Source organism: Cibotium barometz, chromosome 16 (genome assembly GCF_041138505.1).
Source record: "Cibotium barometz isolate CiBa-2024 chromosome 16, ASM4113850v1, whole genome shotgun sequence".
Taxonomy (NCBI): Eukaryota; Viridiplantae; Streptophyta; class Polypodiopsida; order Cyatheales; family Cibotiaceae; genus Cibotium; species Cibotium barometz.
The window spans coordinates 28,398,446-28,412,271 of NC_141061.1; the positions used below are offsets into that span (position 1 = coordinate 28,398,446).

Consider the following 13,826-nt stretch of genomic DNA (forward strand, 5'->3'; position numbering starts at 1 on the left):
ATGTAATAAATCAGCAATTTTCTTCCATATAGACCTATGATGCATTCCCAATGCATAGGAAGTAGTGGCCTGAGGAAAAGATAAGACATAGCCCTGATCATCTACCACATCATGTATGTATCTAATTCCCAATTTCATGAGATTGTATGCCCGAACAGGTTCCTGTAAAGCAAGTGGAATGTCAAAGATGGCACTCCAATGAATACTTTCTTTCCTCATTGAGTTTGTCCCCGAGCAATTATCAGGAGCCCATTTGACCTTAGAAAGTACTTGTTTCCAGTCAAGTATCAGAGCAGTAGAGAAAGGACAGCCAGGTATCTTCCCTACAAATCTCCCAATGACAACCTCCCAATGATCAATAATCCAATGACCATAAGCACAAGTCCTCATGTTGACACACATGGATGCTAGCATACAAGTCCATGGCTGTTGTTGGCGGAAAAAAGTATGCAGCATAGTCGCCTTCCTTGCAAGTACATGATATCTTATATTGAGGACATTAAGTCCACCATGCATCCTAGGAGAGCACACCATTTCCATCTTCATCAGTCTCAATGCTTTCACAACAGTTTTTGTCCTCCATAACATCTCCATAGCTTGAGACATAAAGGCTGAAATATCCCTGGACAACCAATGCAGCAAAGGCAAATAGAACTGGACATAGGACATTACAATGGACTGTACTATTCTGAGCCTGACATGAAGAGGCCAAGTAGAAATCTTCCAGTATTCCAGTTTATCTTCCTTACCCTTAGCATGAGTTTTTCTTTCGAGTAGCATGCAAGCCCTGAAAAAAGGCTTTTGATGAGCAACCCTTATCCATGAGGGGCTTCATTCTTGCCCTAATTTGCCATTTGTGCAATTTCCTCTCATCATTAACAGTCAATTTAAACTGAGCATGTGAAGGGAATCCTTTTTTGAATCAAAGAGAGGCCTTAAATGAGAAAATTCAGTCAATTGTTGTGCTCTCCTTTTTTCCCATTTAACCTCATTCCTCCATTCAGTCATATGCCACTTGCCATACTCCCTAATGACATTCTGCATACGAGAGACAAAGCTGTCCCAAGCATAATTCATGTCCTCCTCGGCATGCAAAGGCAAGGGATGAATTGCAAGTCTAATCATTTGCTGGAAATAGTGATGTCGGAAATAAGCCTGATTAACATGCAATAATCTACTGGAGAGGGGTGGTAAATCATCCAAAGACATGCCAAGCTGCAAATTCATCCACAATGGGGCATGATCTGACAAGCCCAATGAGAAATCTGTAAGGAGATGAGGGCTAAAATCTGCAAATTGTTGAGGGTAAAACAAATACCATCTGTCAAGCCTTGCCCAGTATGTAGTAAGTGCATTATGATGAAAAGTATATCCAGGCACTGACCCTTGGAGAAGCACCCATAAATCTTCAGCCTGCACAGAAAGAAGTATGTTGTCCCATTTCTGCCTTTCCAATGATAGCATATGAGATCTTGAAGTGGTGTTATCTCTTGGTAGAGGGGAATTATTAAAATCTCCACAGATGAATGCATTGGATCTCCATGGATATCTGCATAAAGAATCCCATAATGAAGCCCTCATGGCAGAGGTCTGGGAAGCATAGACTGATGCAAACTCAAGAATATCACCATTGACATTACATTGTATGACCATCCATCTGCCACTGCTGTCATTGAAGGCTAACTAAGGCTCCGGCTCATGTCTAACCAGTATGCATACACCTGAGTAGGTAGTGGTACCAGCATAATATATATCATAACCGCGAAAATAAACATGATGACCAACCATGGAGTGTTGATTATGCTCTTGCAAACAAACAATATTTGGCTGCATTTTATGTACATAATTCCATAAAAGCCTCCACTTTGAGACATTGCAGAGGCTCTGTACATTGTAGGTAAAGCACTTAAGTGTTTGAGGCATGAAAGAGGTATATACAGCAAAGTATCAGATATAAAAAAAGACATCAGAGAGGCAAAGCCTCTGCCTACATGGGCTGCATTCCATCATGACCCATGAAAGACATAGCATTATCCCCTTCTTCTGAATCACATATGGGGATGCCCTTCTTCAAAACCCCCACCCAATTTTGAAGGACAGGAGTTGAAGTAGAAGCTTGTCCTGGTAAGGGAGAAGAAGCATCCCATTGACGAGATTGAAGGGGGCGTTGCTTCAATACAACCACCTTCTTAGGTTGTTGAAAACCATCCTGATCAATGCCCGCAGATTCCTTCATCTTCTCTTTTCCTTTATCTTTTCCTTTTCCAGCAAGTGACTGCACCTGATTGATTGGTTTGGCATTCTTTGCTCCATTTCTATTTGCTGTGTTAGCTTGCAAATTCTCATTCTTTTCCCGTGTCTCGGGCGGCAAAGCATTGGGAGGGGGCTGATGCAGAACCATTGGGCATTCAGAGGCTAGATGCCCAAACTTGTGGCAGGCAAAACAAGCTCTTGCAAACACACCCCACTTCAATTCAAAACACTTTTTTCCCAATTGCACTCCCTCAACTTCCACTGCAATAGAAGGAGGGGTAGGTGTATCAGTGTCCCAGAGGTTTAGCGAATTCTTTGCCAAATCATCCATGATCATGTCCCTAACTAGGAATCTAGCTGGTGCTAGTTGGATACCCTTGGCCGATAAGGCTTTAAATGATGCATAGGGGACTTCTACATCCTTGTCTTGTAAATTATCTACTAGGTATATTGCCTTAGAGTGAGATGTAGTGCCTAGACCGACAGAAACAGTTGTGAAGCCTGTTGCTCTTGAGACACCAAATCAATGAGTGATAAATCATCCACTCTTTTTCAGGTGAGTATCTTAGATGAAGGTACTTGGTTCTCGTAATATAATCCTGCATAGTTTCTCCCTCCTTCACTTGATGTTATATAAATGTGTAATGGGGATCCACCTGCTATGTACATTGGGGCTCCATCTAACTCCATTGGGCAAGAATCCCACAATGAATGTGTGTCTCAAGACCTCATAGCTAGCCTTTTCAAGTGGGTTTAGGGATTTAGCCGCTAGTCTGCTTTGCCTTCAAGGAAAAGTTTGAATGAGCTTCACGCATATAATCCGGGAAGTTAACAACCTCAACCCATACAGGACAATGATGTCGTATAAGACTTTGATAATCCTTGTTTGGGGACCAGGACATAGCATGTACCATCTGCTTTCCGTAAAACAAGGGAGAGAATTCAAGAAGCCTCTGCTTGCACGAAGCATCTGATAAATGCACCTCATAAAAGCCTCTGGAAGCAAAATACACTCCCTCTACAAAGCATCCTCCAAGGATGGACTTAATCCACTGTGCGACAGCACTGGCCGCTGGGATTCTTCTTGGAAAGAAAATTATAACTGCAGTTTGAGACAACTTCCTGAGAGGATTCACGAGGGACGGCAATTTCAATTTGTACATGACCTCTAGAACCGGTTAGCCCCATTCCTGTCGTGACTGCTGAAAGTCATCCTTAAGGGTGTCAAAGACATACTGATCTTGCATAGTAAGTTCATCATCTTGTGATGCAGGCTCTGATAGGCGGCGCTTAGCATCTGCAGGTCTTTCTTTTCGAGCATATGTACAAAAATCCAAACCTGAAGCCATGATTGAAATACGACTCTCTCTCTCTCTCACACACTTCACACAAACACACACACACACACACACACACACACACACACAAGGCAGCCAAGAACCTGAAGAGAAAAAAAAGATGGAAGCTACGAAACAAGAAGAGGCAGCGAGTAGCAAGCAAATGGAGCAGAGTCGCAGGTGAGCAAGGCACAAACATGAAAAGTCAAGCGGGAGAGCAGGCGAGCCTTACACATACAGTCAAAGAGTCACACAGGCTAGCAGAACTAGAAGGGAGTGAGCAGGTGAGCGTCTCACCACACGTGCACACACACAAGGGGGCGAGCAGGTCGAGCAGGTCGAGCAGAGCAGGTCGAGCAGGCGAGCAGGTCGACTCTCTCTCTCACCTCTCTCTCTCTCACACACACACACACACGCAGAAGAGAGGGAAAAGGCAAAAAGAAACGAAGGGCTGGATCTGCAGTTCACACAGTCAAATCAGGACACACACACGAGAAGCTCACGCGGGCAAGCAGTACGCAGTTGAGAAGCGGGCAGGTGAGAAGCGGGCAGGTGAGAAGCGAGCAGGTCGCAAGACAGAAGCGAGCAGGTTGCAGGCCAGAAGCGAACAGGTTGCAAGAGAGAAGCGAGCAGGTCGCAGGTCTCTCCGCCAACAGGTTCTCTGTCACACACACACACACTCACTCACACACACTCACTCACACACACGCACTCTCACTCACACTGCAAGCACGCACACACACACCACACACACACACACATACACATATAGATGTTTAGGGGAAAAAATTTTGCAACACAAGCTCAACCTCCATGATCTGCAGTGAAAGAAGTGTACTTCCAAAGCGTAGAAGTACTACACCAAGAAATGATGCAAAGGTACCTGGGCAAGAAACATTTCAAGTCAAAATATTGGAAAAGAAAAGGAAACAACCCATTTAATGCCTACTCTTACATGTAAGTACTTATACCACCTAATTCTTACTTATCTCTACCACAATTACAGAAGGACAATCACAATTATACCTTAATTCGTAACAATGTCAGTCAATACAAACTATACATGTTTGTCACAGAGATTATTTTGGATAAACATTGTAATTCAACCCATACACTCTTTGTCCCATAACTCCTGTAAGGCATGAGTGATATGTTCGCCACATTTTGATCCTCCATCTATAAAGAGAAAACCTGTGAAGTCGTCATATCTTGGTCATTTTTGACATGGGAAGGAATAAAATGCTCTCTCAACCTCTACACAAGTGAAAGGAGTCATCAAAGTCCTTCCTGGTTCCATACACTCTACTGTGCCCTGTCACCCATGGAACCTTTATGTTTCTCACTGGGCAAATTGGGCAACTTAGCCTGCTCTAAAACCAGATAATCTCTCACAAATGCAAGGATTTTTTTGAATGCTTCTCATCCTTCCTCCTTAACGATGAAAATAGTGATTTTTTTAAATGGGAAAAAGATCCTTTTATTGGTTACATGAAAAACTAGCCAGTAGGCTGAAATACAGACACAGAACCTCAAAAAGAGGATAAAACCAAGGGGAGGATAGGCCCCTCCATGGTTGGTGGCTCTCCAAGGGAAACTACCTCATACAAGGGGAGGGGGAGGGGGAGGGGGGAAGCCAAACCGGTGGCCTGTAGTGCCAAGTGGGGTCTCCTCCACTGTCCGAGAGGAAGGGACCCCGCTGGCAAATGCGTAGGGAGGCCTCTCGACATTTCCACATGCAGTCTCAACCTCCCTGTAACTTCCCCAACTAGCCAGAGAGGGTATGAATGATATCTGTCCATGTGTCATGGATGGACTCTGCTGAGGGTGTGAGGGTGCCCTCAATGCTCTCACTCCGTCATGCCCGCCAAATGTGCCATGCCGCTATGCTACTTATGATCTACCATGTCTGACAAGTTTCAAGGGACCATGCCTCTACTGGGGAGCTATAGCCACCAAGGGTGCCCACACTGTATTGTGCCGGCCGGACCATCTCAGGGCACACCGTCACACCGTCACACCACCACAGTCCACAGTGGATCCACCCTAGAGCTAGAGGAACCACCTTTGGGTTGCTTTATCTTCCTGTCCTACGCCCCACCGTGTGATCTGCAACACCATTGGTGATCCAACAATGACACTCTTGCTTCATGAAACCTCTCGGCATTGGCAATTACCTCTCGAGTGCATGGACTTGCAGGCGATCACTTTTCTATATGTTTGAACAGTGGGATGATGGATTGTAAGATTTATTTTAAAAATCCAAAAAAACAAGAAAAAGGTATTCTTTTTTCCGCCACCATCATACTCGCCTCCCTTATACTTTGAGGCCATTTTCTTGTTCTATCTTCCTCACCAAGGATAGTGAACACTCTAGTGGTGGGTGACCTGTAGCCACCAAGGGTGCCCACATTGTACTATTCCGGCCGGACCATCTCAGGGCATCACACAGTCACCGTAGCACCGTAGCACCATCACACCACCACAGTGGATCAACCCTAGAGGAACCATCCGGGAGCATTCGGTGGGCAATCCAGAAACAGAGGCACACCACTAATGGATACAGGAGAGGTGCATGCGCCGGCATTGAAGGTGCTGCATTGACACTCCAACGTGCATCTGCCGCCCGAAAGCCTAGCCAACCCTCCAACCCTCCCAGTCCAACCAACCCCTTTCCACAGTCTTGGGCCGAGTGAATGTCAAGCTTCCCACCTTCAGATGATCTACAACTTTCTTTTTTTTTCCCGAGAAAAGATCCTTTCATTAGTTATATAAAAACGCCCGTAGGGCTACAAAAAATCTCTCCTGCTCATAAGAGAACCAGAGCAGTGAATACAGCAAGGCATCCCGGGAGACTCTCTCTAGGTGCTGCAAAATACAAGCATCAGTACAAAGGACTGAGGGGCTAAATCATACAATAAGAGGGGGGAAAAGCCAAACAGGTGGCCTCCTGTAATGCCAACGATGTAAGGTATAGAAGGGGCCGCTGCGCCAGGTGGTGTGAAAGGCCTAGCGCCGCAAGATCGCCTCATCCGAGTCGCCCCGGATGCGGTCATACTGTCCTCGCAGGGTGTGGATCAACTCCTGCCAAATCCCCCGTACAGTCTCTGCTGGTTGCTCTAGTCTCCCCTCAAAGGTCGTGAAACACTGGGCCCTCCAGGGGAACCAGATGGTGAGGCTGCTGAGAAGCTCCCATCGTAAATCCCGCTCCTGTGTCCAGCTAGCGGACGAGAAATCCGGTGACGGAAAAAGGCGAGGCTGGCCCCTAATGAATCTGATGGCCTGACTATCCTGCTCCATCTCATAGCCCATAGCAGGCCCTGACGAAGTCGACCAAGCAGCGGCACCCCACGTAAACATACCCTCTGGAGAGAGGGGGGCCAGAATACGCAGCATCCGTAGCCAAATCTGTTGCACCTGAGGGCAATCCCATAGGCAATGTCTCTGTGTCTCCATAGGGTGGCCGCATCGGACGCAGGCCGCCGGAAGACCGTTGTAAACAAGCCAGGTGCCAACTGCTGAGCCCCTGTGGGCGACCAGCCCACTGAAAAGTCGAGATCTTGCGGGCCTGTCGACTAGCCTAGAGCCGAGCCCAAAAATCCTCCAGGAACTCCTGTGAGAGTCCCTGTAGCCGCCAGTGCCCCGCTGCAGCTGGAGATACCATCCTCCTCGCCGTCAAAATATGCCGCCCCAACCGAACAGTATACTGGAAAAAGGTGATCTCTGTGGCCTCAAGGGATGCATAAGGATCATGCCACTCGTACTCCCCAGGGTCCCACTCCAAGGGGCGCGCTGCATATGCCCATATGCGCCAATCCGGGAGCACATCTGCAGGGTCGGGGTCAATATGCCACTTCCGGAAAGCGGCGGCCACTACACGTATCCTCTGAAAGGTGCACTCTGCAACCAAAGGTGACTCCACCTCCACTCTCTGAAGTCTGCCCTCATCCTGAATCTCATAGTAGAGGCATCTGTCATCCTCAGTGCTAGCTCTGACAGCAATCAGGATCTCCAACTGTGTAAAGGCTCCCATCCACCGTGGGGCCACTAGCTCGAAAGGCGTGAACCATTCCTCTGTGAGTGCCTCCTAAATATCATCCCTCATAATCAACCCCCCTCTGAAGTGACTCAGCCTCTCCACCTGGATCTCCTCTAGGAGACTACAGAAGGCCTGCCAGTCTCCAAAACTACGTGCTGGGCCTGCCGCTAAAGGTCCCCAGGCTAGACGAGGCTGAGAACCCAACATATGACCCTGCTCTGTGCGAACCGCTGGGCTCCAGATGAGCGCTGTTTGGCCCGCTCCTCAACACAAGAAGGATGTCGCTGAGAGAGCCCCGGTCTCAGCAGCTCCCAAGCTCTCAGGATGCTCAAAGCAAATCTGTCCTCCCATCCTCTACTGAGGCCTGTCCTCCTCATCTCCATAAAGATCCAGCGAATCTCTGGTGCCCAAGTGCCCCCTGCTGGGGGAGCCCGAGCCTGCAGCCGCTGCAGAGAAGCTCTTTCCACGGCTCTACGCCTGGAAGCAGCCCCCGAACAATAAGCTTCCCCAATAAGGCTCTACTCTGATTGACTGGATCTATAATGCCCAAGCCTCCCTGAGCCAGTGGAAGTGTAATAACTACCCATGCTACCTTTGCCCGGGCTGGCTGACCGTCCCGCCCAGACCAAAGAAAGTTCCTGATCAGCCTCTGTACCTGGCTGATACAAGAGCTCGAAAAGATCCAGCAAGACGTAGTGTACCACATGGTCGCTAACAGCACCTGATTTGCCACCACCACCCTCCCAGCCAAGGATAGTCGAGCTGTACTCCAATACAAAAGCTTCTTCCGAATGCTCAGAAGAAGCGGGGCAATCTGTTGCTCAGGTGACAAATCTAGTCCAATCTAGCATCCCAAATACCGCACTGCTGTGCCAGGAGGAATCCATCTAAAATCGGGGTCCGGGCTCCATGCCGAAGTGGGAGCGCTGCTGATCCAAAAGGCCACTGTCTTGCGCCAATTGATCAATGCTCCCGAAGCTGCACTAAAAACCTGGAGCGACTGCTCTGCCCGAAGAAGATTGGCCTCTTGGCCATGCAAAAATTAGCCCGTGTCGTCAGCAAACTCAGCATCGAGCAGGTCCTCCCCCCGGATTGGGAGCTGGAGTCCTCTCAAACCAACCTCCTCTGCCGTCAAATACATGCTCATAGCCTCCGCAAAGAAGAGAAAAAGAAAAGGGGCGAGGCGACACCCCTGACGGATTGATCTGGTCAGCTCAAAACTCGGCCCCCGTCCTCCTGCAATCAACACCTGGCTACGAGCTGTGGAATACAGAGCCGTCACCCCTCTAATCCAACCTGGCTCAAAGCCCCCAGACGAAGCATAGTGCCCTCTAAGAAACCCCAATCAACTCTATCGTATGCCTTCTCAAAATCGAGAAGTACACGACCAAGTCCTCACCAAGAAATCTAGCTCGGGCTGTCGCCTCCCAGAAAGTAAAGATGTTGTCAAGGATACTACGCTCCTTGACGAATCCTGTCTGGGTAGCATGAATCAACTCCCCCAGGAAGGGCTGGATCCTCAAACTCAAGGCCTTGGCTAAGACCTTGTAGACAGTATTGAGGATCGTAATAGGTCTCCAATGCCGAATATCATCTGATACTCCCTCCCCCTTGGGGATAAGAAAGATCAAGCCCTCTAAAAAGCTCTGTGGCATCATCCCAGTGTCCAACACATACTGAAAGCCCCTGCGGAGGCCTGGCCCCAAAAGGTCCCAATAGCGCATAAAAAAAGCCGGCACCGTCCTCCCCTGGGCAACTATGTCGCGGCACGACCCTCAAGGCCTCGGCAAGCTCAATCTCTGAAAGAGGCGCACCAAGAATTGTACGCATACGATCTGTGACCCTCCTCTGCACATGGGCCCACACAGTCTGCCTACAAGCATCCCGAGCCTCAGTGGCTGGCTCAGCTGAAAGCAGGTCTCTATAGAATGCACTGGCAATGGCTCTCATCTCCTCCGGCTCAATAGCGACCGATCCATCCGGCCTACCAAGCTGACGGACTCCTGCTCGAGCATGGCGGGGTCCAGTGATCTCAAAAAACTCCCCAGTCACTCTATCACCAACCTGCGTCCACTGAGAGGCCTGACGACGATAGTAAAACTCATGTCTCTGCTCCTCTGCCTCTGTAACCTCCTGGCGTGCCTGGCTCAGCTGGGACGCCACCCACTCACATGCAGGCTGCTACTCCTGAAGGCGCTGAAGCGAAGCAAGGCTGCGTCTCAGCCGATGCTCCCGCTTGCGAATCTCTCCCGGCCGTGTCAAAGCTGCAGCGTGCAAAAAAGAGCTAAGCTTGATGAGTCCGTGGGAAAACTGGCCTGCTGCATCCTGGTCAGAGCACTGACTATCATGCCAGATCCTCTCAATGTCCTCAGCGAGACTGGGATCTGTAAATACCCTCTCTGGGATCCTCAACTGCAAGCTGGGTTCCCGTGTCCTCTCCTTCAATGTCAAGATAATTGGCGCATGATCTGAAAATGAGGTGCCAGCGAGAATGCCGACGGAGCCCCCTCGCTCCCCTAACCAGTCGCCCACATAAAAGCGATCAATCCGTGATAGATTAGTCCCTCCCTGCCGGCGATCCGACCGAGAGAAACTAAGACTATCCTGAGAGCGGGAGAAGGCCCCATGCTGCCATGCATCAGTGATCCTCAGTGACATGCAAAACCGGTCCCAAGCTGCAAGCTCCGTGCCGTGCACTGTAACATGACTGCCTCCCACCCTATCGGCCGGGTCCTCAAGCATGTTGAAGTCTCCCCTAACACACCAATGTGCGGCCTCTGGCAATGCATCCGTAACCTGGGTCCAAAACTCTGCTCTGGCACTAGCATGGTTGGGCGCATAGACGTTGAGCACGCCCAGTAGCTCATCATGCATCCTCAGAATGACATACTGTGCTCTACCAGGCACAATGATCCCTCGATCCACAATGGCCTGCCGCCATACATCTGCAATGACCATGCATACTCCTCCCTGTCCACCCAAAGGACCAAACCCTGCAGACCAAAAGGTGTCCCATCTACCAGGCATCACCGAACCATATCTCCGGATCCTGCTCTCACCCAAGTGGTGCTCCTGCATCATCAAAATATCAATGCTGCCACCAACCAGGCATCTCTGAAGCTCCTGCCTCAAGCAACCATGATAGCGTATAAAATGTGCTCCGCCAAGGCCCGGTACATTCCATGAGATGATCCTCATGGATGACCTATTGAGGTGGATGCTGTCTCAGCCGTACGGCGGGCCTTCGCAAGCGGCTTGGATGGAGAGTAGTCCCCATCCGAGCGGCTGCGAATCTGCCCACCCGGTGTACTACAAGAATCACGGATCAGGCACCAGTGGCTATGGCCCATGGCGACTGCCTCCCGCTCTGACAGAGCAACCTCGTGTATACATACATACCCAGGGTCGCGTGCTAAGTCTGCCACTATGCGAACGACCAAATGACGAATCCCTGAGGCATCCACACTCCCGGGATCCAAGAAAAAATGAGCCAACTCCCATAGTCGGTCTATCACATCTATCACCTCCAGATCGCTCACATGATAAGAAAACTCAACTGCCTGAGTCTTCAAAGTGCTAAGAGCGAGCTCTAGAGTCCACTCCCGGTCGCATGGGCCACATAGAGGGAACGAGAAGGCCACCGCTGAATCAAGTGCCTCCTTACCGCGGGCCAGAGGTATCACTACATGAACTCGGATGGGTGCTGGCTCATGGGGACCCTCTGCTCCAAAAAGCCGTGTGAAGGCGTAATCAAAAGCCTCCGAGCGCTGTCTAATGCCGAGGTGACTCAACCGACTGCGCATAGATGATATCCGTGAAGCCCGAATCGGCATGGTAGGTCTCCTCTGTGGTGCTCGAGCGATGTCGGTGCTCAGCGCCCTCTAGACTGCAGGTGAATGCCAGGGGACTGCCAGGGCCTCCCGGGAAGGTGAGGCGGGCGGGGGGGGAGGAGGGGGGGGCGAGGGGGGTGGAGAGGGAGCCGCTGCCGAAACCAGAGCGGGGACGGGGGGAGGCGAAGGTGGAAGCGAGGCGGGGGTGGGAGGGGACGGGGGTGGGGGGGTGAAGGAGGGGGTGCTGGTGATAGGTGTTTTTCTGAAAGGCATTTTTGGCTTGTGTACATATGGGATGCATGGTAGGTGTGAAGGTTTTGCCTTTGAATGCCTTGCCAGGTGTATAGGGTGAATAGTTTTGTTGTAGGCTTGTTACAGGCTTGTTCAAAGTGTGCTTTGCTAGAGATGGTATTAGCCATTTGGCAGCCCTGAATGTGTGCGCGTCCCAAGAAATGAGTGGGCTTTCGCAGGTTGTATTCAAGTGTGTGGAGAGCGTGGGGAGCAATAATCATTGAAAGGGCCAATGTTACCTTGTATATGGTGAAATGGGGGAGAGAGAGCGGCTACATGTGGATAGTAATGGCTCAAAATTATTGGTGTGAAAAGGTATTTGGGGTGGCCATCTTAGGCAAAATAAAAAATATATAATATTAACGTGGCCACAAAAAAGCATGACCACGTGGGAGCTTAGCGCTGCGGCCAGCAGGTTGCTCTGGCAGCTTGGCGAAAGGCGAGTCGGGTCGAAAGAGAAAGGTGGCCGCTGTGGAGAACAGAGATGGGTCAGTCTGCAGAGAGAGACGCCAGCGAGAAGTTAGTGGCGCTTGGAAGCCGCCTTTGCAAGCCAGGAGCGAAAGAGAGAGAGAGGGTGGCCTTGAAGGCGTGGCTGACAGCGAGTGAAGTCAAGTGAAGGCTAGCGGCCTTGCAGAGAGCAGCTGGGGCGTGTGCAGCGACAGGCACGTGAGAGAGCCTTAGAAGAGGCTGTGTGAAGAAGCACAGCCGGGAGCTACAGTGAGAGGACACGCATCGCCGTTGTCGGGAGGCTGGGAAAAGGAGAAATGCCTCTATAGCTACCTACCCAGCAGCTTTGGAAGACACAACAAACACAAGGGGCACCACCAGCATGATGCTAGAAACAGAAATCACTCTCTCACTCTCCACCACCCAACCCACGCCAGACAAAGAACACAAAACAAAACCTATATCTCAGTAGAAATCTTCATCTTTACATAGCTGGACATCTAAAATGTCCTCAGAACCGTCCTCATCCAAAATCCATTCACAATCTGCCCATTCCCCCTCATTTATATAAATTACCACAAACCAGTAACCAGAAGAACTATTGGAAAACACAACATCGAAGAGTGTAGGATCCTCAAAATATAACTCATCGACATCTGGACCTAATTCTAGGATTAGATACATGATGGTAAAACTGCACTCCAGCAAAATATATGTGTATACCCGGTAATCACCTTTGCCCTGTAGCCTTCTCTTCAGCAGCTTCCGGTTATAAAGACTGCCACACCACCTTCGAAAGCCGCCAGTTGTACCAACCCCTGCTCTCTTCACAGCAACCTGATTCTCTGTCACCAGCACAACAACCAAAAACCTCTGCTGTATCACCATCCCAACATCACTGAAAGGAGACGGTGACCCCTTCTGCTTCAGTCAACGCCAGCAGCAGCAGCCACTTTTCATACAAGTCCAGTACCAGCTTCAGCAACCGCCTGTCTGCTCTGCACCCTCCAAAGAAAATCTCTATCAAAGGCAGCAGCCCTTCTCACACTTCTTTCTGCAAAATGACCAAGGCCCCCGTCTGTGTGTAGCTGCGCCAACCTGTCATCTAGCAACTCCTTTGCGACCCACTGCACTCGCTACAGTCACCAGCCCGTCTACTTAACGCCAGCAGTCAGCTTGCGCTGTCAGCCTGTCAACTAGCGGCTCCAGCGGCTTCTACATTCCTGTCTTCGCTGCTCTTCACCAGGGAGGCTCCCCGTCGCTACACCAGCAGCTGCGCTCCACGTGACCACCTGGCCTTCTCTTCCTCGACCCTCACACCCTGGCGGCCTTCTCTGCAGTCTACAGCAGCTTCGCCCACTCCAACCAAGCCTGTCACCTAGCAACTCCTCTGCACTTCTCTGCAGTTACCTTTGATGCCTTCTACCTTCACTTCACAAGCGTCCCTTTGACACCAGTCGCAGCTGCGCCCAGTCGACCAGCACTCCAGCGGCTTCTACACGATGGTCCTTATGCAGCCACACCAGTTCTCTCTCCTCTGCAATCGACGCGGCTCTGTCCGCCTGGCTGCACACGCCCGAGAACCCCCACACCTGTAACTGGTGCTAGCCTTCCCAAACAAAAGGCCTCTTG

The 13,826-nt window shown here is 50.2% G+C and overlaps 1 protein-coding gene across 1 annotated transcript in view; it reads right to left on the reverse strand.

The window, feature by feature from the left end:
* LOC147630522 (uncharacterized) overlaps nucleotides 1-13,826 on the reverse strand; it is a 115,953-nt gene that overhangs the window by 20,594 nt on the left and 81,533 nt on the right. The window contains exon 4 of the mRNA XM_086810823.1: nucleotides 4,400-4,473. Within this exon, the coding sequence (XP_086666949.1) occupies nucleotides 4,400-4,473 (74 nt within the window). The remainder of the gene's footprint in view (nucleotides 1-4,399; nucleotides 4,474-13,826) is intronic.